The 27,386-nt window shown below is 44.8% G+C and overlaps 1 protein-coding gene across 1 annotated transcript in view; it reads right to left on the minus strand.

Moving 5' to 3' along the window:
* Positions 1-27,386, minus strand: part of SLC24A3 (solute carrier family 24 member 3) — a 448,998-nt gene that overhangs the window by 49,171 nt on the left and 372,441 nt on the right. The window contains exons 6-9 of the mRNA XM_017883401.1: positions 23,188-23,262; positions 11,527-11,543; positions 5,989-5,997; positions 3,564-3,617 (exon numbers count right to left, since the gene is read on the minus strand). Of these exons, the coding sequence (XP_017738890.1) occupies positions 3,564-3,617; positions 5,989-5,997; positions 11,527-11,543; positions 23,188-23,262 (155 nt within the window). The remainder of the gene's footprint in view (positions 1-3,563; positions 3,618-5,988; positions 5,998-11,526; positions 11,544-23,187; positions 23,263-27,386) is intronic.

Here is a 27,386-nt window from a genome sequence, read left to right on the forward strand (position 1 = left end):
TTTTTTTTTTTTTTTTTTTTTTTTTTTTTGGAAACAGGGTCTTGCTATGCTGCTGAGGTTAGTCTCAAACTCCTGGCCTTGAGCAATCCTCTCACTCTGGCTTCCTGAATAGTTGGGATCATAGGCATGCACCACAGTGCCCAGTGATTAGGTTTTGCTTTTAAAGTACAAAAGCAAACCCATGTATTATACATTTATCAGGGTTTAGAGAACAGGATAATAATACTATACAGTGAGGGCTTTCTTGAAACTGGATGCAGAGTTAAACTAAGCTTATCTTAGCTTGACAGCTTAACTAAGCTGTCGCATTCCGTTCTCATGGAATATATATAATAATAGTAGAAATTATTATTAATCTTTTTTTGCAGAAGAGGAAACTGAGATTCAAGATGGCTGAATAACTTGGCTGAGGTCCCACGGCTGTCAGTGGCGGGGGGCTCCGCTGTCAGGGCTGAATGTGAGGCACTGGTTCTTAACCACCAGCACACGTAACCCATCTAGGGAACAAATCCCAGAGCGGTGACCTGGGATGTACAGAAATCAATCCTTGCCAAGACCAGGCATGCTTCATGCTCCCTGAAGGTTTCTACCAACCTGGACAATCTGAAATTGCTTTCTGACCTTCAGATAGAACGTTTAAAGTCATTTAAAAACTCTCCACCTAGGAGGCAGCTGACGATTTTAATATATGCTGTTTTTTTTTAACTACTGTTGCTGTTTTATATTTTTAATTGAATGTTTTAAATTTTGTGCTTGCACCCTGAAGCTATTTTATTGTGAAGCATGCAATTTTATAAATCAGATTTGATAAAACCCAATGATTAAAGCCTCTGATTGCAGAGGGGGATGGCTAAAGAGCAGAGATTTCAATTTAGAACTTAGGACCAGAATTTATGCAGAAAATTTCATGAGCACAGTAGCTTCCATTCCCGGTTTTGTTTGTATCCTGCTGGTTTGAACAGCTGGAATGTTGGTAAAAGTGAGGCATCAGCAGAAACACACCTCATTAGCTTCCACATTTGGTATGGTTTGGGGAAGAGGAGAGGATGTGTTCGCTGTTCTATCTTATTGTCCACGTGTTCCGCCAGCAACTCATGGGCTTCAGGGTGGCTTAGAAAGGGGAGCAGGGGCCATAGGATGCATGACAGCAAAATTCCTCAACTCTCCTTCCCTCTGGTCACATCTGTTTTTGAAGAATAGTTAACTCTGTGAAGCCCCTAGTGAATTCATTTTGAAACATACTTTCATGAAAATTAAGATTCAAGACCCAAGATTAATGTTGGGCATAGAGCAGACACTGTACAGCGATTCTTCCAGAATAATCAACTAATCCACTTTTGGGAGCTCAATCAGACCCTCAAAATGTTAAAAAATTGGAACAATGCACTAGGAAACAACAAAGGAAGATGTGTGAGTACACACACAGACAGCAGTTTGAGGCTTCCCCACTTGGCACTGATTTGCTATATAGCTTTGCTGTTTGAGGCAAAGAGGCATAAGATGGGTGCTCTGATCTTTAAAGGCTTTTCCTTCAGGGGCTGGAAACTGGAAAGGCTTTGGGTCAACTCTGGCTTTCATGAGAGCTCATCTGTCGGTATGTGACTTCATGGTCACTAATGAAGAAACTTCTGGTTTCTTCATTAGTTACCTTATGGTACCAGGACATGTATGAGTGAGGTCCTACTCTAGGAATGCCCTTCTCCACTAAGCTCCAGATGTGCTTGCTCCTGTGATATTTGCCAATGTCCACACTGATTTCTCTCAACAAGTGTCCCAGTCACTGGTCACCGGAATTAACTTTTGTCAGGCCTCAACAATAAAAAACCTTAATGTGTCAGTTCCAGACTGCTACCTGATATGTCCAAACTGGCCATTGTTGATGGATTTCTACTTTCTTGCCCCTAGAGAAGGCAGTCACTCCTACAGCTACATATGCTGGGGAAACATGGGCTAATTTAGAGGAAAAGAAGCCGCTCCCACAGGGGTGGGCAGCTGTAGCACAGAACATCTCTGCATTATTTATAATCTCCTCATCCCAGTGGTGCCTGGCAAAAACATCAACCAGCAGGCTCACAACCATGGTGCTTACATGGTACTTACAACTTAGAGCATGGGAAACATTGGCCACATAATTTTTTTTTTCCAACGAGATGGAGTCTCACTCTGTCACCCAGGCTGGCATGGTGGCGTGATCTCAGCTCACTGCAACCTCTGCCTCCTGGGTTCCAGAGATTCTCCTGCTTCCTCCCAAGTAGCTGGGATTACAGGCACACACCACCACACCTAGCTAATTTTTGTATTTTTAGTAAAGACGGGATTTCACCATGTTGGCCAAGTTGGTCACGAACTCCTGATTTCAAGTGATCTGCTCACCTTGGCCTCCCAAAGTGCTGAGATTACAGGCATGAGCCACTGCGCCTGGCAAATTCTTGATATAAATAAGCTACCCCAACTCCAGGAGGGAAAAGAACATATGACTTGGTGGTTTTAAAATATATCAACAGTTCTTTGACACTCTTACCTTCACTAGGTGATGCCAGCCCCTTGAGTGTGGACTGAACTTAGTGACTTGCTTCTAATAAACAGAATACGGTAGAAGTAATGGCATGTGACTTCTGGGATATTATAAAAGGTGTTGCAGGGCCCTTCTTGCTCTCTGCTTGAATCACTTGCTCTGGAGGAAGCCACTCAAGCAGCTCTAAGGAGGAGCCCATGTGGTGAGAAACTGAGCCCGCCAGTCAAGAGCCAGCATCACTTGAAGGCAGGTTCTCCCACACCTGTCCGGTACATGATGGCAGCTCTGGCTGACTTCTTACCTGCAACCTCATGAGAGACTCTGAGCTAGAACCTTGCAGTTAAGCTGCTCCCGGATTCCTAACTCTCAGATAATGTGTGAGATAATACATGTTTGTGCTTTTAAGCCATTAAGTTTTGGGATAGTTTGTTATGCAGCAGTGGATGACTAATACCACACAAATAATGGAAGTCCACAGATATTTGATCCATGATTTCAGTTGTCTCTTAACTAACTCTTCATCAGTTACCTCACAATAATTCCGTGCCAGGATATGTTTGATGAAGGTCCTACCCTAGGAATTCCTTCCACAAGCAAGCCCTAGATACTGGGTCTACACAGACCACTGGAGGCTGGCTCACGTTGGCTGCCACATTGAGTAGACTGGCAGCAGACTACCTTGCATCTTCCCTCACCCTCTATTGCAGTGTAACGTATTGAGTTGTATCTCCTTTGTGTTAAGAAAGAGAGTGAAGAAACCTCCCAGAGCTAGGCTGCCAGATCCTGAAGAGAGATTAGGGGTTCTAGAGAGTTCTCAAGTGAAACATTGAAGCTTTGAGTTTATCATTGTATATGGGCTGGAAGGGTCACTACAATTGATACTAATCAAAATTATAGTGACTCACAACAGTCTGGCAGGGAGCCAAGTGACTGTGATGATACACACTGAAAAACCAGTCAGATACCCACCCCAACCCTCTTCCCATGTCATCACATAATGTGGAATGCAAGAAACAGTTTTGGGAAAGAAATGAATAATTTTACTTACTTCATGATGACAATGTAGATAAGATACATCAGCACAAGGACTAAAGACTCCCACCTGCATGTAAACCAAGAACAGTTAAAGACAGTCATAGACATCTGTGAAACTCACCTGCCCCCTTTTAAAAGACACATTTGATGCAAACAGCCAGGATAGTAAGGAGAAGGCAGACGTCGCCAGTGATGGATACTTCCTGGTCTAGAGACATTCTCTATGCTGCATAAGGCTGTCAACCATCTTTCTCTTCTCTCCTCATCTAAAGGGAAAATGCCCCTTCCTCTCTGTTATTTGTCACTCAAAAGAGCTCTTCGAAAGCAACAAGCCTGTCATACATGTTGCTGAATATAGGTCAATATGTATACATCTGGCCTCAGCTTAATCATTCACTGAAACTATTCAGATATATTTACAAGGGGAAACTAAAATGAGAGGAATTGACGGGGGTGCCTGAGGGATTGTTGGATATACAGGAGCCAGGCCAAAAGGGTAGAAGGGAAGAGAGAGGCAGGCAGACAGACAGATGGAACCTGGGCAGGGAAGGTACCAGCCGAAGAGTAAGAAGGAATAAGTGGGAAGACATTCCACAGGAAGGAAGAAAAGAAAAACCTACTGGAATGCGCCTTGAGCCTCTAATAGTCTGAATACTTCTGTTTTCTTTATCTTAGTGGCTAACAACTAAAAACCAGGAACTTGTTTTCCCGGTTTCGCTTTAGCTACAGAATTAAATTGGCTCATTGAGGGAGTAATTTTGGCTTCAACGGTAGGTTACTGGAGAACGGTCGGATGAGGAAACTCCAGGTTATATCCATCCTTCCTTTTCTCTTTTCAAATTCCATGTCTAGAAGCTGATTCTAGAGAAATATTTGGTCAAATGTGAAAAGGATACATACACAAGGGTTTTTCTTGCAGCAGTGTTTATAAAAAAGTGAAAAGCTGGAAAGAGGCCAGATGGTTATAAAATGGGGCACTGGGTACATAAATGATAAGTATGTTCATCTATTCATTAAGAATGATTATGCAGCCTGGGCATGGTGACCCGCTCCTGTAATATCAGCACTTTGGGAAGCCGAGGGGAAAGGATCACTTAAGTCCCAAGTTCCAGAACAGTCTGAGCAACATAACAAGATCCAGTCTCCAGAAAAATAATTTAAAAATTAGCCAGGTGTGGTGGTGTGCCCCAGGAGTCTCAGCTACTTGGGGAGGCTGAGGCGGGAGGATTGCTTGAGCTCAGGAGATGAAGGCTGCATGCAGTGAGCTATGATCACACCACTGTACTGCAGCCTGGGTGACAGAGTAAAACCCTTTCTTCCTTGTCCCCTCCAAAACAAATTATGCAAAGACGTATGTATTTATTCTAGAAAGTGCTCAGGATGCACTATCGAGAGAGGAAATCAGGGTATCCAAGCCCTTTCAATTTCCGCCACATTTCTCAGCTTCTTGTGTAGCAAAACTTCTTAAAGGGCTGTGCACACTGCATTTCAGTGCCTCTCATTCAGCTGGCAAATTTCTGTAGCCTAACTTCCACACCCACCGATCTCTTGAATCTCCTGTCAAGGGCACCAGTGATTTCCATCCACACCAATCCAAGAATGAGTGGGTGGTTGTCCGTCATCCTGTTTCATTTCTTGGTAGCATCTGAAAGGAGATCATCTGCCCCACTTCATAAAACCCTCTCTTCTGACTTCTGAGAGGCCACACCCCTGGCTTCCTTCCTGCCCCCAGCTTCTCCTTCTCCATCTCCTTTGCCTCCTCCACTCCTTCAGTTCATCCTTTCATTATTAGGCCATCTTTATTGCCTATGTTTTCTCCCTAGGTGACCTCATCCTGACCGATTGCTATAAAAACCAAATACGTGATAATGACCCCCAATTTACACATCCACGCCACACCTCTCTCCAGCCCCAGATTCATATATCTGGCCTCTGCACCTGGGAGTCTAAACGTCTATCAGAACAGAATTCTTCATTCTTACTTCCTAGCCTCCTTAAAAAACAAAAACAAACCTGGGTTTTGTCATTTCAGTCAACTGTACCACTCCCTGCCCAGTCAAGCCCAGAATCTGGAAATCAATAAGGAGCACTCCCTTTTCCTCACTCCCATATTCATCGGACTCTGTGACTCAAGTATTTCATCAGTCATCGATTCTTTCCTCTCCACTGCGCCCTCCCTAGGTCATTTTCACTTCAACCTCTGAACTGGTTTCCTTGATACTATGGGAGCATGTCACTGTACTTCTTAAAATCTTTACTTACTTCCCAAAACGCTTAAGAAAAAATGGAAAGTTTCCTTTTACCTTGCAAATCCTGGCCTTTTCTTGTGTTTCCAAGTTGTCTTGTGTCCTGTAAGTGCCCCACCTCACTGGCCTTTCATTTGCACACAGCCATCTCCTTCCCTCTCCCAGAGCCTTTGCACTGAATGTTCCTTGGACCAGGAATACCTTTCTCTTCACTCCTTTGCTGGCCCCTTTTATCCTGCAGATACCAACTTTTAAATATCACCTCCTCCAAGCAATCTTCCCTGCCTGCCCCTGCCCAACTTTCTCTCACATGACCCTGTTTATGTTCTTTAAACCTCTAAGCAGTCTGTGATTATCTTGTTTATATATTTATTACTCATTTATTATCTAACACAAACCTGTTTCTAGCAGTCACTTGACACCACTCCTCACACCTGACACCTTCCCTGGTATCTGGTGTCTCATTTTCCAGAGATTTAAAATGCCGACAGCTGATTTCTCCCCATGCAGACACCCTCGGGTCTTGCCCACTCGCCTCTTCTCCCCAGCACAAAGCAACCCTCAGCTCATCTGTGCAGGTGACACTCCCTCCAAACATCAATTTTCGGTTGCAAAATGCCTCCAGTGGCCTGAACATGGTTCTTATCTCATCGAAACCAATGTACACGTAGCATACACTTCATGGTGAAAAGTAAGATTCATTCACAGCCCATTCATTTGGAAGGAACAGACTCCCAGGATCTGAAGGGGTGTCATGTTATTGCTTAGATGCATTTTAATAGATTCAGTGAGAAGTCACCAGAAAATGAATCAACTTTAATGAAATATTGTAGTCAGACTGAATTAAGTCCAGCACTTTCTAAACATGTCTATGTATGCTGTTTCTAATTCTTTTAGATCTTTTCAATTTTTAACTCATCAAAAGCCCTTCTGTTGCAATATTCAAACCAGGTTCTCTTTGGCCATTTTGCAGAGATGCCTGTAGGATGAGATTCCTTGCTTTTGTTGACAATTCAAGTTTGCTCTGTTGGCATTCAGACACAGGACTCACCAGGCTTTCTCCCCAGTGAACCCAGTGGGCTCTAGGAGGCCTCTGTGCACCCCACCTACTGTTCCTTGTGCATTTTTGACCTGACTGAGTTTGGATCATCAAGCCTCGGCCTAATGCTCTTCAGGACCCCTTCCCCCCACCCCCTCTCCCCAGTGTGGTGAGCCTCTCCATGTGGCCCCATAGTTACACGTCAAGGGTCTGCATCCCTCCAGCCTGAGAGAGCTCCAGGTCAGGCCAGCTCTGGTTTTGTATGACATGTTTCCCTGGTGTAGAGGAGGTGCTTAGGAAGCATCCAGACCTCGGAAGTCACTTAGCTTTCCTTGGTCCCCTTTCTCGCCCTTTCACCTAGGACGCTGTGCACCTTCTCCCCTTTCCTCCTGAGCACACCTCACCCGCTGTCCTCTGAGGATCCTGTTCTGTGGCTGATCTGGGTTTGTTTCTTCCCTCCCCAAGCTTCCATTTTGAATCATTTTCAATGGATCACTGATTCTCACCAAAGACGGTTCCTTCTCAGATGTGAGGACTGCTCCTCTCCTCACCTGGGTACACCATTTGCTCAGGTTTCCTGAGCACAGCCCTGAACAGCAAAAGCTGTTCTCCAGCCCCATCGGGAAGAGTTTCCAGGTTGCAATCCCACGGTCTCTTTTCTCTCCCAAAGTCACAGCTTTGGACTCAAAAGAAGAAACCAAACCATCGCCCTGCATTCTTTAGTTTTCTTGTTGGGTCTTCAGACTCCCTGGAGGCACATTCCAAATTCCTTCCAGCAATATTATGGGCTTTGCTCTGTGAGTCGAGCATACATCCTAATAGGTGGGCCTCTGACACTATTTTTTTCTTTTTTTTGAGACGGAGTCTTGCTCTGTCGCCCAGGCTGGAGTGCAATGGCACAATCTTGGCTCACAGCAACCTCCGCCTCCAGGGTTCACGCCATTCTCCTGCCTCAGCCTCCCAAGCAGCTGGGACTACAGGCATGCATCACCACACCTGCCTAATTTTTGTATTTTTAGTAGAGACGGGTTTTCACCATATTGGCCAGACTGGTCTCAAACTCCTAACCTCAAGTGATCCGCCTGCCTCAGCCTCCCAAAGAGCTGGGATTACAGGCTTGAGCCACCATGCCTGGCCGATGCTTCCTATTTCAATGTCTTTTAGCGCATAGGCACCTAACCGAAAAGTACTCACCACTGTTTCCCTGCCTTTTCCCTGCTAAGGGAACCCCAACCACTAGTTCGAGAAAGGATATGGAGCCCTTCTGACCTCAAAGAGGGTGCGCCTTGCCCCTAGGCCCTGAGGATGAATCATGATTGGTCTAAAGTGGTCATTCTAATCTCCCTGGCTGCTCAGTGGTCAAGGCAGACCCTGCAGTGACCAAAGACATGCAAGGTGGAAGTGTGCCAAAAAGAACAACAGTGCCCCCTTCTTCCTCCCTCCTGCCTTCAGGATGAACTTGGTGGCTGGGACTGCAGCAGCCATCTTGGGACCATTAAGCAAAGGTCAGGGGAAATGCAGAGCCATGGCACCACGTACATCCGGGGCACCGATAGGTAAGAAAAATACACCACTATGTTTTCAATACGCTGTAGCTGGTTCTTCTAGTACCTGCTACTAAAATCATTCCTGACTAACTGTCAACTGCCATTTTTTGACTGAATGTGACTTCCTGCAGACGGCTGCTTCAGGAATGGTGAAATAATCTGAACTGTATGACAGGGGTCCTTTGTCCTGGTGTATTTGTATTTGACAAAGCTCACTTCCTCCTAAAGAGTACTGTAGTTTCAAAATAAACACAACTGAAATTTGTTTCCTTTTGCGGATTTTGGGGGTTGAACTGGTTACCTGCCTTGAAATGGCCATGCTGGAATGTTTTATAACAAGGAATGGAACTCTCTGTTAACGGTATTTTCAAAATGTTACTGTGCTTTAATTGCACAGACCGAAGACTCTGATTTTAAAGAGAGAAATCAGCACCTAGACGTACCATTTCAGCAAAATGAATGGTCATGATTGGCTTGGTAAGAAGATAGAAGAAGTGAACAGTAAAAAATTCTTAAACTTCCATATATTTTTCATCTACTAAATGAGAAGTTGAAATCCCTGGGAGTCCGAAGGTAGATAAGGGCCAGTGGCACAGACTTTAATTTCTCAGCCTCACTCATGTGCAAAATGCTCTTCATCAGCCCATGCGTGTAATAACAAGTTACACGACAGGCCAGTGCTCTGGGAAGAATGGCGCTCTGGTGCCACCAAGGCCTCCCAGGCCAGTTCTTCCCTGGAATCCACAACTGTGCATGACTTATGATTCCAACACCCCCCAGATAGATCAAGACACTCCTGGGGATTCGCAACTCATGTATCCATGGCCCTCCCAGCCTCTCACTCCTAACTGGATGTGAGGGAGCCTCAATGCTCAGGGCAAGGGCTCTGATGACTTGTGCCTTCCAGAATCTAGACCCATCTGCTGCAGGCTTGGGCACCTACCCTAGGATGGGGTTACCTAACATCACTGGAAAAGTCTTAGGAATGAAGATGAAATAGACACTCCTTTCCTTGCTCCAAACCATCTGAACTATCCCGAGATGTTTTGAGGATATGGAGTGAAATGGGCTGATGGTGAAGCCTGCTTTCTTCACTTGCCACGGCTTTCATACAGCAATGCCACGGAGGTAGTAGAAAAGACAGCTCCCTCCAAGGCTGACAGCAAATCATCCTGGGTAGCCTTTCCTAACATGTTTCTGCACAACAGCAGCACACACATTTCTGAGATCAACTGTGATCACAACTTGTTTGTCTTTTGGGGAGTGTCATTAGCAAAGACTAGCAACACTGAGCAATGCTGAAGCACCTACTGTTTGCTAAGGCAGAGCAGTGGTTGTGCTAACTATGCCATCGGCTTTTGGAAGTTTTCTTGTGCGGTGCTTTATCCCCAAGGACATGGGGGAAAAATACTCCACACTGCATTTGGCAGCCACCTCCAGGATGATATAACAAGGAGGCTCTCTGATCTGGGGTGCTCCTGGGGAGGTCAATTCCTTTCAGCCTATTGGTCACGATCATTCAAAGAAGATCTCCTTCTTATTTTCTCCTAGCTGTCTCTCCTCCTCTTCCTTCTTGCACAGAGGACAGAGAGTTAGCAAAAGTATCTTAATACCCTGACACAGCACGTAACATGTATTATCAATGTGATGGGTTCTCCACCTCCCCCTAATCCTGAAAATCAGAGATGTCCTCAGACACAGAGAGGCTCACTCCAACAAAAGAGTTAGCAGTCATTTTGCAGAAAGTGAAGCCTGGTGGACTCTACTTTTTCTGGCTTATTCCTAGCTTTCAATAATAGGGAAATTTTCTACCTAGTGTATTCCTAAGATGTTATTTCACATTGGTTACCTCTGTAGATCAAATAGTAGAAAATATGCAATGAAAATGCACAATACACTCAACTTCCATTTCCATTTAAAACATGTTTGACTTGCTCAGAACCCATCTCAAAAACGGGGATTTGAACAGTTGGCCCAAATGAAAATGTCTTCTCATATATTTAATTTGGGCAACAGTTTCTATCTATCAAAATAAAAAATCCCCAACAACACCAATTTTCAGAGCTCTAAGATCTTTTGAAAGTCAGAAGGAACTTTAATGGGTTAATGGTCACTGAAGTGCCTGGGTCCTAATTCTTAAAATGAACATAGGATTGGAAACATGGAGCTTGGTTTGGACACAATTTTAAACGATCAGTCAAATCTTTTTTTTATTTGAGACGGAGTCTTGCTCTGTTGCCCAGGCTGGAGTGCAGTGGCGTGATCTCGGCTCACTGCAAGCTCCACGTCCCCGGTTCACGCCATTCTCCTGCCTCAGCCTCCGGAGTAGCTGGGACCACAGGCACCTGCCACCACGCCCGGCTAATTTTTCTTATATTTTTAGTAGAGATGGGGTTTCACCGTGTAAGCCAGGAAGGTCTCGATCTCCTGACCTCGTGATCTGCCTGCCTCGGCCTCTTGAGTAGTGTTGGAATTATAGGCGTGAGCCACCGCACCAGGCCTTTCTTTTCTTTCTTTCTTTTTTTTTTTTTTTGAGATGGAGTCTCGCTCTGTCCCCAGGCTGGAGTGCAGTGGCACGATCTCGGCTCACTGCAAGCTCCGCCTCCCGGGTTCACGCCATTCTCCTGCCTCAGCCTCTTGAGTAGCTGGGGCTATAGGCACCCGCCAGCGCATCTGGCTAATTTTTTGTATTTTTGGTTTCACCGTGTTAGCCAGGATGATCTCGATCTCCTGACCTCATGATCCACCCGCCTGGGCCTCTCAAAGTGCTGGGATTACAGGCGTGAGCCACTGCACCGGGTCAAAAGATCAGTCAGATTTTCACTCCGCTCTAGCACATGGCTGACTGTAGAAAGACACAGCTAAGCCATGATGTCCAGACACAGGATGATAAAGACATTTAGATATTAGCATCTCAAATGGAACCCCGTCACTCTAGCCCAAGAGAAAAGGTCTTTACTCTGTGAAAATGAATTTAATTTCTCTCCTGGGGTGTGCAGAGGGTTCTCAGGAAATTCTCCTCATTATAAGCTGTCATGACATTTCCCTTTCTTTCTTGAATCCTAACTCTGGTCTTCAATTTATTTGGCTCTACAACACAACATTCGGAAATGAGAAGGGGAAAAGAGGTACTTACCAGGAAACTTTTCATCATAAATGAACTGTGAAAAAATAAAAGAATAGAAGATTAGACACACACACACACACACACACACACACACACACACACACACACCATACTCTTTAAGGCTGCACACAGTGTCCACCTTGTTCCTGGCATGGTATAATCAGGACTGGGTTGTCCTGAGACCTGGAGTCCCTGTGAGTAAACTCCCCTCTGTACTGGTTTTGCCTTTGGTCAGTGTTAGTGGAAGGAGGTGCTGGTAGATCAGGGTGGGCATGTGTGGAAAGGAGCAGCCTCAGGTAATTCCCTTCTTCCTGCAATTTCTGTACAACATCAGAGTGATAGGGAAGTGTGACTAACCTGCTTTGTAAAGCAAGGCTCATTGTAGAATCTTAGATCTGCAAGGGGATGTAGGAGCTCAGCAGGTACTTCCAAATATTAGTCTCTGTAAGATTTCTGCATGTCTGTGCATCTTCAGTTTTTATGTAAGTGCTTGGACTTCTATGGGCTCAATTTTTTCTTTTAATAGATTTTTTTTGGTTTCCTTAAAATAATTTATTTTCAAAGGAAACTTCACATCACAACCAGAAGTAGGGGATCAACACCCTTTGCCATCACCCTGAAAAATAAGTGCAATAACAACAAATGGTGTTTGCAAATCCCAGTTGGACACTGTTGGCTGCCCAAGCCCTGGGTACGGTCTGCCCTGTCAGTAAGGAAGATTGTTAGGGGTCAGAAGCAGTCAAAGGCACACTGGCATCCCACTGAGGTTTACTCACCAGTTGGGACTTGAAAGAGAATACAGAGAGAATACACGGCAGGATTTAATCTACTTAAGTCCCGGTCTGCATGCCATCTAAAATCATTTCCCACCTTGTGGGGTGGAGGTGGGGAATCTAGTGTAATCCTTTGATTATACAGGGAAACCGAGTCACAGAGAACATAAATAATTTTCCTGGGGTTGCTCCATCTGCTGCAGAATTGGCTCGAAAACTCAGCCCCAGCTCCGAATTTGGTGTCCTTTTCAGGACACATATGGCTAATGACATGTTGCCGAAACCGAATGAGTACACCTGTATCTCATAGAAGCAGGAGGCTGAGGACATGGTTCGTAGCTCTTTCTTCCCACACTCCTGAAGGACGACTGCTTTGAGTATGGTCGTCTCAGAGTGGCCTTTCCTTTAGAGGCAGCAGCCCTCTGCAGACTGAAGCAGACACTTGCAGGACATTCTGGGTGTCAACCGCCATCACAGCTTGGAGATGGGAAACTCAGTTAACAAAGTGGGCATGGCATCAGCCCTCAGCCAGGGCAGTAACCATCAGCTGGGTAGAGACGTAGAGAACACCTTAGGGCACAGATCACGAAGCGCATAAAAGGAACTCTTTCCAATTATCTTGAAGGTCAAAATGAGGATGAGGAGGAAGGAGCTGTGCTCATTTGTAACTCATTCTTCCTAACAAGCCATTGGAAACGTGGGCTTCATCATTTTTGTTACTTTCATCTTTGTTATCAGGTTCAACAAGCTGACATTGGGATGACAATGTCAAACTAGAATGGTCAGAGAATTAAAGAAATATAGGCAACAATCTCATAATCCACGTTGAATGGCATGGAAGCCATCTCCTAGAAGGCACTGACAGCTCTTTTGTATAACCCCCTTTCTTTTTATGAAAAAAGATTGTTGTCAAAAAATCATGGAGCAGATCAAATTATTTAAGATAGAAAACATTTTCTATTAATTGAAGTTAATTCAATATCAGTCCTTGCAGCAGGCTGGAACAATCAATTTGTAGCCACTTAAGAGAACAGAAGATATTGAGAAAGAGTTTATTAGACCAGGCCAGTTTAATTTTCTTCTATCGGGGAAGGCAGGCAATACCGTAGAATATGAAAGCAGCTTTCAGAAAGCCCTGATTCTGTGTGATCCTCCCCATAGCTGGGGCACAGATTCTGCAAAGGAAAAGCTTGGAGATCACTCACCCTGGAAGAAAGTGATCTTCCTGTCTGCTAGCAGTCAGCCATGAGATTCATAGGACTTTAGCTACTCATCATTTCAATGATCATAGCAAAGAAAAAATGAGATTGGGCTTAGTTGTATGAGGGACCCCAAATAGGCACACAACAATCAGAGAAACAGAGAAACAGTGGGTGAGATTGGACAAAACGGGTGAGACTGGACAAAATATGCTGTTAAGGCCAGAGCTTCATGACCCTGGAGTCAAGAGAATGGTTGTGGCTTGAGGAGCTGTGGTTGGGGATATGGTTCAAGGAGGCAGACAGGGAAAGAGAAATGCAGGTGATCTCACTACAAGTACTAACTAATGGTGGAGATCTGGAAACATGCAAATAACTGATACAGTTTCCCCTTTAATCTCTGCCTGGTGTGAAGATGCCCCATCACTCAGAATGCATAAGTATAGAGGAGGAGAAGGAGGAGGAGGAGGAGGCGGAGAGAGGGAGGAAGGAGGGGGAGGCTCTCCACAAAGCCAGGTCTTCTTTACCCTGTGCCTGACGGCAAACATCATTCTGGTTTATCCCTCTCCTTTAAGAGGATTGTGCGGAGGAATGAGAGGACTTAGAAAAGAACAACGAAATGAACAAAAGGGACTAGAAGATCTAAATTGGCTTGTCACAGTGGCTCATGCCTGTAATCCTAGCACCTTGGGAGATCAAGGTGGGAGAATCACTTGAACCAGGAGTTTGAGGCTGTAGTGAGCTATGATCTGACCACTGCATTCCAGCCTTGGGGAGACAGCAAGACCCTGTCTCTAAAAACACTCTAAACAGAAGCAGGGCTTCCTCATCCCGAGAAAGGAATTGGAGATGAGCTATGAACTGCCTGTGAGCATTCCATGCTGTTATTTGGAGAACAAACAGCTGATCATCGCCTCTTTGGAAGACTGGAAATGAGGACTGGTACTGTTTGCAGAACGTTCCATCGGGAGGTACCTTGCTGGACCATCTTGATGGAGCATTTGAATCGCTCTCTTGGAAAACTCTTCAAACAAGGATGAGGTTCCTTTCACTCGAGTTTGCTGAAGGTTAGGAAATGAATTTGTTATTCCTTAAAGATTTAATGTTATTCAATACTCTTAATACACATGTTGTCTATCCCTCTGTAGTTTATGCTCTACTGGCTGAGAGTAAAAGAAATCAAAGCAACATCCCCCATCCCTTAGATCAGTGTTACCAGTGTAGAAGAAAACTTGAAATCATTTTTTTCTAGACTAGAAGTTGCACCCACAGTTCCCCCCAATGACCACTAGGTGATGCTCACGTTCCAGTCCTCCCTCCATGTCCAGCCTGCCAAGGTAGTGAAGTTGAAATGAAGTCAGTTCAAGTCCATTTTCGCAGCTCTATTAAATCTCCTGGAAGGAAGGGAAGCACCTCAAGGCAGGCAGCCTACTGAAGGCGGCTTCAGCTGCTGCTGTCATGGGGCAAGGTGGTGTTCCAGGGGCAGGTCCTGCCTGGTGCTGTGTCCTGCGGTCAACACTCAGTCCTCACGATGAGTTGCACTTGAGGGACCTCCTGTTGTGGGTTTTGGAACTGACTCAGCTTCTTCCCCATCAGATTTGTGAAAGCAAGCCATGGGTAAGCAGTTCTCTCTGTGCCCTGTTGGTTCTGTTTGGGGGCCAGGCACTGTGATAGCCCAGAGACCACCAAGGGTGATACTGATAGCTGGGTCTCAGATCTGCTGAGCACCAGCTGATCAGGGGGCCTCTGCCCTCTGACCCACATGTGGTTCATCCAAAGTCGCCCTTGGCTTCACCCTAAGGTTTCCACGTGTTCTGCCGCTGAGCGAAATGTTAAACAGGAATGAATTTGAAAAAAGCACTCATTTCCTCCAGGCTTCAGAGAAACGGCTGGGTACCATGGAAACCGGCATTTCATTCCTGGTGTCTGCTCCAGAATTCTTCCAAGCAAAACGGGCTTACATCAGGCTGGCGAATCCCTGGATATCAGAATAACCCAGATAGCTGCCAAGGGAATGGAGTGCTCAACATGGAGAAGCAGGGGAGGAAGAGCCAGGAGCCCCTAGTATATGCGGGAGAAAAGAGCTGGCTGAGCTGGGAGGCAGGTGGCTGTCTCAACATCGCCATGTCAGCCCCTGGGTTTGCTTACTGTAAATTGTAACCATGAAGCAGGAGAGGCCGCATTGCTGAAGCCAAGACTTCATAGCATGTATTGTAATCACTGGCACCATGAGAATTTTAAGCAGTGAAAATAATAGGAGAAAATCAACATCATCATTTTCTTTCAAGAGACTGAAACCTGACACTCTTTCCTTCCTTGCTGTAAAGAAAATAGTCCCCGTAGATTTTCCCACTCAACATCACGGGGAATTCCCTTGAGTGGGTGTAGTTCTCACTTCTTCAGCTCTCGGGTGGGGGTACAGACAGCTTAGCTAAGGCCATGGTGATTTCATCTGAGGAGAGGGATCCGATGGAATACGTTGGGAAGCTGGCTGTTAGGCACCAGTAGTGCTTATATTTCAAAGTTAAGCGGGAATTCCTACTTCAGGATGTCTTGTAGGCTGGCTTGATTGATGAAGGCTGTGGTTGCAGGAGGACAGGGAATAAATGACCTAAGGGCAGGGCTTTAGCAGAGCTAATCATGTTGCATAAATACATAAAGGCAGGCTACAGGGAAGAAAAAAGGATAAGCACTGAGGATATAGGAGATGGGGGTAGTTAAACCAAAAAGACTATGTTTGCTAGGCAGGGAAAACCAAAATTAAACATGTAGCTAAAGTTTCCAAGTTGTTCTTGTTAGAGGTGAGAGGCTTCCCTCTGGGGTCTCCAGGCCAGCGGATGCACTTCTCTGTTCAAGCAGCACATGAGAGTGTAACCGATCTCCTAGTTTACCCAGTGTCATTAAAGCAGGCCTTTCCTTCCTCCTGTCGACAGCAGGCGACCTTTGTAAGACCATAGTTGATTTGTTTAAGGATCTTAAAATTCTGTCAAAGTCAGAATTCAAAGTGAGGATCTTCTAGCTACCACAGACATTCCGACTTTGCCAGAAAGAGAGCTGAAATGTAATGAAGGCACAATGAGCTGAAGGACCTCAAGTTTTCTAGTATGAGAATTTCTTAAAGAACTGAAAGTAGATCTACCTTTCGATCCAGCAATCCCACTGCTGGGTATCTACCCAGAAGAAAAGAAATCATTCTATCAAAAAGACACCTGCGTGAGTATGTTTATCACAGCTCAATTCACAGTTGCAAAGATAGGAAACCAACCTGAGTGCTCATCAGCTGATGAGTGGATAAGGAAAATGTGGTTTATATACACCATGGAATACTACTGAGTCACATAAATAAGCTAAATAATGTCTTTTGCAGCAACTTGGATGGAGCTGGAGGCCATTATTCTAAGTGAAGTAACCCAGGAATGGAAAATCAAATACCGTATGTTCTCACTGATAAGTGGGAGTTAAGCTTTGCGTATGCAACGACATACGCAGTGGTATTATGGACTTTGGGGACTTAGAAGAGGGGGTGGGAGGAGGGACAAGGGATAAAAAAACTACATATTGAGTATACTGTACACTACTCGGGTGAAGGGCATGCTAAAATCTGAGACCTCACCACTATATAATTCATCCATGCAACCAAAAACCACACGTACCTCAAAAACCATTGAAATAAAAAAATGAGAACCCCAAGTTTTCTAAATTGGAGAGAGAAAAGCTTAATTCCCATGAAAAATGTGTGCAGGAGGGGAGGGTGATGGCTCAGAGGGGCAGGGCCTTGGAGGCCAGCCAGCTGCCGGTGAAGGACAGCCTTCCACACGACCTCTGAGATGTCTTTTCTCTCACAGAAAGGGCAAGATACAATCATTTCCAGATTATTTCAGATTAGTTATTTTAATGAAAGAATTCTAGCAGGGGGGTGGCTGAAGCTGTTTCCTTCTGCCGAAAAACTAGACCGCAAAGTTAGTGAAGGTGACGCTCATCTCTAACAGGGGGAGTGGACGGTGGGGTAAGGATGATTTTAAAGACTGTAAGAGGAGGATTTTACTGGAGGGAAAGTCCAAATTCTATATTGGGGCAGTAGAGCTGCACCATGTCAGACACCTGCTCTGGCAAACTCGAGGTATTACCAGTCCCTGACCTTGGGTGAACCATTTAACCACCGGAGCCCTGGTGATGCCATCTCTAAGGTGGGACTCACAAAATAGCTTTCATGCATAGTCACAAGTATGAAACTAAAAAGTCATTATCAGTAGATCCAACACAGTCCCCTCTTGAGGATCAAGTCTATGCTTGTTAAAAATTAAAATTAATAACATAAAAAGTGTAGTTCCTTGGTTCCACTAGTTGTCTGTCAGTAGCCACGTGTGACTAGTGGCTACCACATTGGACAGCACAGATTGCAGGCCATTTCTATCACCATGTAAATTCTGCTAGAAGTACTGGGCACCTGTGGCAGGTGAGTCAGCTGAGCTCTCTCATATCCCCCCTGGGTTCCATCCACTTGGGGCCATGATAATGAATGTCCCAAGGAGGGAAGGAGATGTGTTGGCATGAAGGAACCTCGCTGCTGTGCCAGTGCTCAGGCTGCCCTGAAGAGCCCCAAACTGCTGCCAAGGGCTCACCTGGCCCATCAGCAGATAGGCAACACTTGTGAATTTGGAGTTTCAAGCCGGTCCACCTTACCTGGGATCTGTCCCATAGGCCTATCTGTTTCCCCTGGGGGCTGCCCTCCTCTCCACGTTCACAATCCCCATCCTCCGGAAGAGACGAAGGGTAAAAATAAAGTATTTCTTTTAGAGCAGCTGTTAGACTGCCTATGTAATGAATCATTTGCATTTATGTAAATTACCTGATTATGTAAATTACAGTAACATTTCAATACAAAAAACTGTCAGCCTGCTGGAATTTGGAGAAAAGAGAGGACTGGGAGGCCGGAGATACCCGTAGTTGAAGTGCTCACTGGGGGCAGAGGAGAAGCAGCGACGAATCTGCAATGACTTGCACTTGGCTGTTGGGTGGATGGGCACAAGGAAGGGCTCTAAAGAACCTAGAACTCTTTCAGGACTTAAAAGGTGATGCCTGTCTTGCAAAAAGAGACTGAAGGCATTGGGGGAGCCTCCTCAATGCTTTCAGCACCACTGTCCAGCCTCTCCATGGCTGGCCAGATGTTTCAAAGTATGAAATGTCACCGGGGCTAAGGGAACGTTGACTGGGGCCGGGGAAGGGCCCCGAGAAGCACACACTTTATGTTTTTGAAACTATAATTGCTTTGGACACTGACAAAATTCATTTCTTTTGCTTCTCCTTCAAACAAACAAACTAGAAAATAGCACAGAGGAAAGTTTAGGTGAAACATCCGAATAGGGAAGTGGATGGCCCCGCGTCTCCCTCTGAATGAACTGTGGTGAGCTCTGTTGGTTTTGGAATGCACGTGTGCTTCCTGCTCCTGTGGTTTTGCTTGTCAGCCCCCACCATGTCCCGCCCGCATCAGCTGACATTTCAGCCATTTTGAATCCAGGTCATAAGGACTCTATTAGCACTTTCCTGGCCTCCTCTGAACCCTCGGCCCCTCAGCAGCCATCAGCGTCTCTGGAGAAGTCGAGGTGCCTCTCTGTGGGTGTCCAGGCCCCACGGTTTGTCTCCAGGGCTCCTCTGCTGAGGTCTGAAGAACCCCTTGGTGGGCATGTACACAGAACAGCATCTGGTCCTGCTTAATCCTGACTTGCCCTCTGGGTGAAGGAGATCTTTATTGCACAACCTCAGGACACTGACAGTTACGCCTTCTGAACATTTCAGTGCTGTATAGTAGGGAGGGGGGTTTGAAAAAGCCCGAATAGTTGAATGCATTGTTTGGGAAGGTTGGTAATTATTTGGTGGGTAGGAGAAAGGGCCTTTAAATAAAGGAATTTCAAGTCCTCATTGCAAAGTCCTATGGAGAAGCTTAGTATTACCTAAGGGAAACCAGAGGAAAAATGATTTTGTTACCATGATATTAGGGGAAATAGAAAGAGGAGAATAAGAAAAAAGACACAGAGTGTGTGTGAGCTGTAGCCTCTGGCTGGGGGCATGGAATAGATGTGGAGACATTGTGAGAGGTACTTTGTGAACTGCAGCACTTTTGGGTGTGAAACTCTGTTTTAACCCTCATGGACAGTTTCAAATCTCACGTAAAAATGACCCTGGGAGTCTGGCCACCACTTAACAAGAGTTAAGAGTCTACTCAGACTAGCAACAGTCAGAAATCCAGGCAACTAAAGTTACTTAGGCTGCTATGATTCCTTTCCTTTGGGAATCTCAAAACTGACTCTAGAAATTGTCATTTCTATGCCACAGATGAATACCCCAAGGAAACAGTTTCCAGCCATATTTACAGTTGTGTTTCTCAAGATGCAGTGTGGTGCTACTGGCATCAGAATCACCTGCGGTTGAGGGAAGATGTTGGTTAAAATGCAATTTCCCAGGTCCTAACCAAGAGGCTGTTGAACTAAATAGGCATCCTGGGTGTTTCCAGTGCAGACTGAAGTTGGAGGAACATCAGTTAAAGTAAAAAGAACCAAGACCTAACCTTGAGGGCTCAAACTTTATCTTTTCTATTTCTTCTTAAGAGTGGAGAGATGTAGTTTTTCTCAAATCACAAAACTCTAGCTTTGACACCTGGTCTGTAAATGTACAGTCCACATCTTCAGGTAACAGCAAAGAATCATTTGCTTGTGTGGCTTGTTGCTGTCTGAATGAAATATGGAGCTGTCCTGGCAGCCTGCGTGTTCAGCTAGCTCAGCTCTGGGGTTTATATGCTGCACCCTGAGGACAGATGATTGCTTTGCCCAAAGACCAGACTCGGTGAGAGAGTTACTCAAAGCCCAAAGAAGAAAAACCTCTTTACTTCTTCACACGTCATTAACAACAATTATATTCATTTTATCTTGGATATATCCAGATACACTGAACAGAAGACAAGTGATTTCACACATAGTCCAGTTAGTGTCTATGCGGAAAACAGGGAAAGAAGCCAATACCAGCAGAACTGCTGTTGGGAATGTGTGGTTAAGTCTGTGCTCCAAGGAGATCCGAATCTGCTCTGTTCCGTTCCACCACTTTGTTTTCATGAGCACAGTCATCTCCTTCTGGAATTCAGCAAAGTAGAGGGCTGTGTTCATTGACACTGTTTCCTAACCATGTCTTTTTTAAAAAAATAATTTTCAAAAATCATCCCAACATTCCGTAATGGCAGAAGAGCAGAGGGCACACAGTCAGTGTGGGTTTGTGCATAGAAGGATAAAGCTCACTGGAAGGGGTATTAGAGAAGTCTGGGAAGAGTCTTTGGGTTCCAGGTGATCATACCCTTTTCATGGGTAGTAACTGAGAATAAGAACATAGTTCATGTATGTCCTTAAATCTCCTAACCAGAAGTTTAAAAGATGAAGCATGTCTTCAGTTCCAGCATGACATTCCGAACCTCTCTGCTCTGTGGGGTGGGTTCCAACCCTCCCAATGATAAAGGGCCCCTGGAATTAGGGGAGCATGGCAGGTCCAGTTCTCTTCCTGTTTTAATCTGGGGATGCTGGAGGACAAGGTTGAGAGCACATTATAAGGGAACATTGACCTCCTGGCAAACCTTGTGATGGTTTGTAAACTCAAGATTTTCAATGTCAGAAACTGCCGGTCACCGAAGTACCTGTCTGGTTCCTCAGGGAAAATCTCACGTCAACCTTCGTGTTCATTTTATTTATATAAAGATTTACAATAAAATAATCTACTGTTAAGAGCTTTGTCAAACAAGTGAGTAGACCCTTTAGTTGATCTATCCCCATTGTGTAGGTAAGAAAACTGAAACCTAGAGAGATTGATTTCTCCAAGGTCATGAGAGCCAGTGAAGGCTGCATTAGTCAGGGCTCTTCAGAGACACCGAACCAACAGAAGACATACATATAATGGAGATTTGCTGTGAGGGATTGGCTCACAGTACCATGGATCTGAGATGTCTCATGATCTTCCATCTACAAAGCCTGTGGTGTGGTGCAAGTTTAAGCCCGAAGGCCTGAGAACCAGGGAAGCCAGTACGGTAGATCCCAGTTTGAATCCAAAGGCCCAAGAACCTGGAGCACTGATGTCACTGATGTCTGAGGACAGGAGAAGATTCATAGCCCAGCTCAAGCAGAAAGGGCAGATTCACCCTTCTTCTGCCTTTTTGTTCTATTCGGGCCCTCAGTGAATTGAATCATGCTCATCCACTGTGGGGAGGGTGATCTTTTAGGATTCAGACACTGATCTCTTCTGAAAAGCACTCTCACAGACAGCCAGAAATACGTTCACCAGCCCATCTGGACACAACTTAGCCCAGTCAAGTTGACACATAAAATTAACCATGATGGTAAAGGGGCAAGCAGAACTAGGAGTCAGATCTCCCGACTCCTATTTCAATCTTCTTTCCAATTTTTCACCCTTTTTGTGGACAGCCCAGCTTGCCACGCTAAAGAGTATGAGTTTTTCCCCATAGATGACACAGAGCCACTAAGCAGTTGAACAAGGGATAGAAGCATTTGCAGGGGTTCTTTGTGGAGATGCCACTTGGATGGTCGTGAGGACTGGCTGGGGGTAGAGAGAAGCGGGGAGTAAGCGGTGGAGATGCACTGCACGGAAACACTGACCCGCTATGAACTGCAGCAGCTGCTGCGTCAGGCCCGCAATGCAGAGAGCCTCAGCTGAAGTGAGCTCCGGAGGAATGCACTGGGGAGATTGTGGTAAGCGGAAATCCACAGTACAATTAAGCCACATGGGTATGCTGGGAGTTGAGGGAAAGGTCAGTTTAATCTCATTCCCAGTTTGTGGCTAAGATAGGAATGGGGACTGAAATATATGGAAAGGCAAGTCCTGGGGAAAACATCAAAAGTCTATTTAGGGGCCGGGTGCAGTGGCTCACACCTGTAAATCCAGCAGTTTGGGAGGCTGAGGCAGGCAGATCGCTTGAGGTCAGGAGTTGGAGACCACCCGGCCAACATGGTGAAACCCTGTCTCTACTAAAATACAAAAATTAGCCACGCATGGTGGTGCATGCCTGTAGTCCCAGGTACTCAGGAGGCTGAGGCAGGAGAATCACTTGGACCTGGGAGGCAGAGTTGCAATGAGCCAAGATCATGCCACTGCACTCCAGCCTGGGCAACAGAGCAAGACTCCATCTCAAAAAAAAAAAGAAGGATTCTATTTAGGGACGTGTTGAGTTGGGGCATGGAGATGTTTAGTAGAGAGTTCTTTATCCACCACGGGACCTCAGGGAGGTGTCACTGCTAAGTAGCTAAGTATACGGGTGTTGGTGTTGGCACAAAGCTGGCCACGGTAACGGGCCCTGTGGGAGGGCAGGGAGTCCTGGCAGAGCATACAGAGTGAGAAGGGGGAGAAGTGATGTCCAAAGCTAGGGACGCCAATGAAGTGACAGAAGAGTCATGCTCAGCAGGGTCTCAAGAGAACAGCCATGGACTCTCACAGACCCAGATAACCCAAGTCTAAATGCCGGTCCTGACCAGCAATTGGTCAGGCTGAGTTCTGGGTGATCAAAGTAGCTGAAAGAAAGAAATCTGCCTCCTAGCAAAGACATGTATCACGCACTCGCCACCGGTGACCTCTAGTGAATTCCACACGGAGGAGCTGCACACCACCCCTGGTGCTTAAAAGAGCACTGATGGGAGCTGAAATGGCCAGAGCGACTCACCACGATGAGCGCGATCACAGACAGCGTGTAGTAAATCGAATCCCTCAGCAGGCACCAGGAGGAAAGAGCCACAACCTGCAGGAGAAGGGAAACAAAGTCAAACAAGATATAGACTGTACAAATGAGACGGCGGGACTCCTGCAGGCTCAGCCAGCTTCCTGTCTAGGCCTCCTGTCCTGCACCCAATCAATCTGCCAATCAGTAGGAATTTATTCAAGTATTTAGGCATATTAGTCTGGATCTTCTGAGAGGCAGACATGAAGATGGACTTAAACCTGCAACAATTTTGTTAGGGGGAAACAGCTGGTGATAGAAAGTGGGGCATTGGGGGAGCTGGGCATGCAGCCTGTCCAACGGTGATGCGTGTCTGACCCTCGCAAAGGAGACAGGGATGGTTGGGTGCACTGTCCCAGCTGCCAGGCAGTCTGAGGAAGGTGCAGCGAGGCCCAGGGAATCCTTAATGCAAAGTTGCCTATCAGAGGAGACTCACGTGCCCCAGGAACAGGCCTGCCTTGACATCCATCACGTCCAGGGGATAGGAGGAGCAATCCTAACCTGTGCCTTTGTCATGACTCTGCTGCAGCCTGTCCCGCCCCGTAGAGTGAGCAACCTGTGCTGGGCTGCCGCTGCCGTCCTTCAGAAGGGGTGTGGACAAGCCTGTCTCTGCCAGACCTTCTTCCCTCATCTCTATTATATGCCTGGTCTTGCTGGCATTTGACCCCTGGTTTAATCAGAATCTTTGAAAGATTGATTTGCACACTGATCCAGGGGAAAATGTTCTTCTTGGCATTTGGAGATGTCCCTTTTTAAAGAGATGCTGGCTCTGCTGAGACGAGGCTGATAGGCACATTGCTGGAGGCTAAATAGCCTTGCCCTGCAAGAGGAGGGGGCTGCCAGGTCCAAAGGAGGGCAGAGGAGCCAGGGCTAGAAGTGGTGGGGAGAGTCTGAGGGGAGGGGAGAGAGCTCTGGATGTCAGGTTCAGGCTTCTGTTCTGGAGAAAGAATCATTTCTCCCTGGAAAGTTCTTCGAAGTCTCTTATTAAGGAATATTTAGTATTTTTCTGTCTTTACAGTGTAGGTTCACTTTGGCAGACCTTACAAATAAGTCGGGGAGAGTTCACACACCTTGTCCCAAGGGTTGTCACTGGCAAGTCCCTTTTCCTTCCCTAGAAGAGTACCAACTACCCCATGGGCACAGGATGTTTGCCTGGCTACCTTTGCCCTTGGCCTAGTAAGTGAAAAATGACACGGCACAAGTCAACACTCTCAGCAGGGGTAATGACAGGCGCATGCTACACCAAACACAGTGGGAAAAACGAACCCCAGGGACATGCAGTCCCTGAGCCTCTACCCTCCCTGACTGCTGTGCAAGTCTGTAAAGATCAGACCCAGTCAAACTGGAGGTTTTCTGGATTCAAATAACATGAAAGGCATGACTTACATAGGACCATAAATGAATAATGAGGCCAGTCTCTTTCCATTAACGCATTCTCCACTTCTTATATGAACACTTAGTTATTTCCTGTAGCTAATTTTGCCTTATTAGGTGAAGCATTTGCAGATCTAAGTCACACATGACAAAGTTGTCAAGAAGAGAACTCACATCAGAAAAATCATGTTAGAATAAATATAAAGTATTCTTTATCCTTTTATCATTCTCTCTCAGTAGTGTAAACTCTTAGAATCTGTGGCCATCACTCACCATTTATGCAATAGATTAAATTGGACTAAATTGTTCATTTTCCAGCAGGTCACAAAAGGTTGTATTTATCCACTTCATTATAATCAGACAAATGGGCTTAAAACGTGGCAAATACCCATTTTGAATTTCTTTAACACATTACTTGGGCTTTTAGTTAACAACAGCAGATTGAACACACACCATTACCGTTCTTGTTATACCATAACAAGATAATACTAAAGGGTTTTTTACAAACAGGTCATAAACCCACAATGCAAAAGGAACAGAAGAGCTGATCAGAACAACAAAATCTTGGAAGCTGGAAAGCAGAAGAATAATTGGGAATGTTCTAAAAGTTAGAATAAAGATGGGCCTGAAAACAGAACAATCAAAAGACTGTTTAAGAATTTATTCTCCAAACCTACTTCCTTACTTCATACAGCCCAGTTAATGCTCATTCTTTACCTTAATAGAAAATAAGATATCCAGTATTTGAAGAATTGAAGTTCCAGAAAACAGAGAACACAGAGGGAAGAAATGATCAAATAAATAATTCAGAAACCATTCCAGAAGTTAAGGACATGCATTTTCATAGCAAAAGGGTTCTCTGAGTTTATCTCACTGAGTGCACAATAAACAAAACAAGACGTACATCAAGGCAGAAAATCATAAATCTTCAGAACACTGGAACAAATAATAGACCCTAGAAATTACCAGACAGAGGAAAGCAGGTTTATATACAAAAAATAAAAACCAGAGTGACATTTTGTACTAACAAAGACATGGAAAGCTAGCAAAAAATGGAGTAATGCTCTCAAAATTAGAAAGGAAAACAACTGCATTTCTATGCCCAATCAAATTATTAATTAAAATGAGAAAAGAATAAAATAAAATTTTAGTTGTCTCAGAAAATTTGCCTCCTATGTGTCCTTTCTGAAAAAGCTACTGGAGAATGTACTCCACCAAAATAAGGGAGTAAAGCACTTGTTACATATAATTATGTTACAATAAAACATAATACCAAGCAACCAGAATCTATGATGATAATTAAAGGAGATTTCTAGAATGACAGTGAAGGGAGAATTTAGAAGGATGATAAAAGGAAATTCCAAAATGAAATTTTTACAGCAGGCTTAGAGAACAACCTAGCCAGATTTGAGTGACTCAGAAGACTACAGAAAAAATGTTGCCAGAAGGACAAAATTGATGGAACAGTTGATAATTTTGAACCTACAGAAAGAAGATTAGAGAGCTCTAAGAAGAGAACATAGAAAACTAAGCAAGCAAACAATAAAAAAGACAATTATAAGCCACAAGTTAAACATAGGACTGTGCCCCAAAGAAGATGAACCATGTGTATTAATGGCTCAACTATGAAGAGTGGTCATAAAGTGATAATAAACTAAGCAGAATATTGTCTAACCAAACTTATAACTCTTTAGGGGAAGATGGGGGCTGGGTAGTGAGATGGGTGGGGCTAAAAGAGATGCAAACCCTCCTCTTCTATACTGTGAAATAAATGGAGAACACCTGTAACTGAAAAAATCAAGTAGCTGCCATCTAAGTAGGTTATTTAGAGATACTGAGCAAATATCAGGAACAGGAAAACTAATGGAAAGTAGTTACCTTAGGAGAATGGGGAAATGGTGATGGTGGGAGTGGAGGATGGCTGTTTTCCATAATAAGCTTTCTAGAATGGGTTGCCTCTTTAAGCTCTGTGCCCATATAACTTTAATAAAAATAAAGATAGGAAAGCATATCATAAATTATCCACTTAGTTTTACTTCTGCAAGAAATATATCTTGCACTAGGTCTAGATGTCAAATGTGGGTGGATAGTGATATCCTTTTTCTTCTTTATAAATAGAATAGTTTTCAATGTCAGGATTGTAATCAAGTTTCAGCCCCATATTCAGAGCCTACCCTTAGCAAAATTTTTTTTTTTTGCATAAAGGTGACAAACTGGAGCACAGGTAAGAAGGCATCAAACCAAAGAATTCTTTCCACACTCCAGAAGGAATTTAGAAAGGCATACACCCAAATAATTTACAATTCTATGTTACTTAACAGTGAGAACTGTGATCATGAACTCATGTCCACCTCTGACTTACCTTTCTGACACCATCACTCACCACAAAAGCAATATTTATCTGACCCTTCCTGCAAAGAAGAAGGTTTAGAAGGGTTCTGTATCCTTGCAGAGGCCAATACCATTTGACTTACTCTCATTTCCCAGCAACCTGGGCTTGATGAATTTGAGTACTAAGCCAGGTTGGTAATACTAGCAGTGGGAAAGAGTTTGGGATTTGAATCCAGGAAGCCTGGGCCTTGGGTCCTTGTTCCCAGACACTATACTGTAATGCTTCACTACAGGCAAAGGTGAAAAGCAGGCACTCACTTGCGATTGTCTCCCATGGGGATTTTCCTTTCTCCCTCACTGTAGCCATTAAAACAAATATAATAGAAATTGTAGCCAAAAAAGAGAATAGTTCAAGGCTGAGAGACAAAAAAAAAAAAAGC

This window comes from Rhinopithecus bieti, unplaced genomic scaffold (genome assembly GCF_001698545.2).
Source record: "Rhinopithecus bieti isolate Rb0 unplaced genomic scaffold, ASM169854v2 scaffold_641, whole genome shotgun sequence".
NCBI classification, from domain to species: Eukaryota; Metazoa; Chordata; class Mammalia; order Primates; family Cercopithecidae; genus Rhinopithecus; species Rhinopithecus bieti.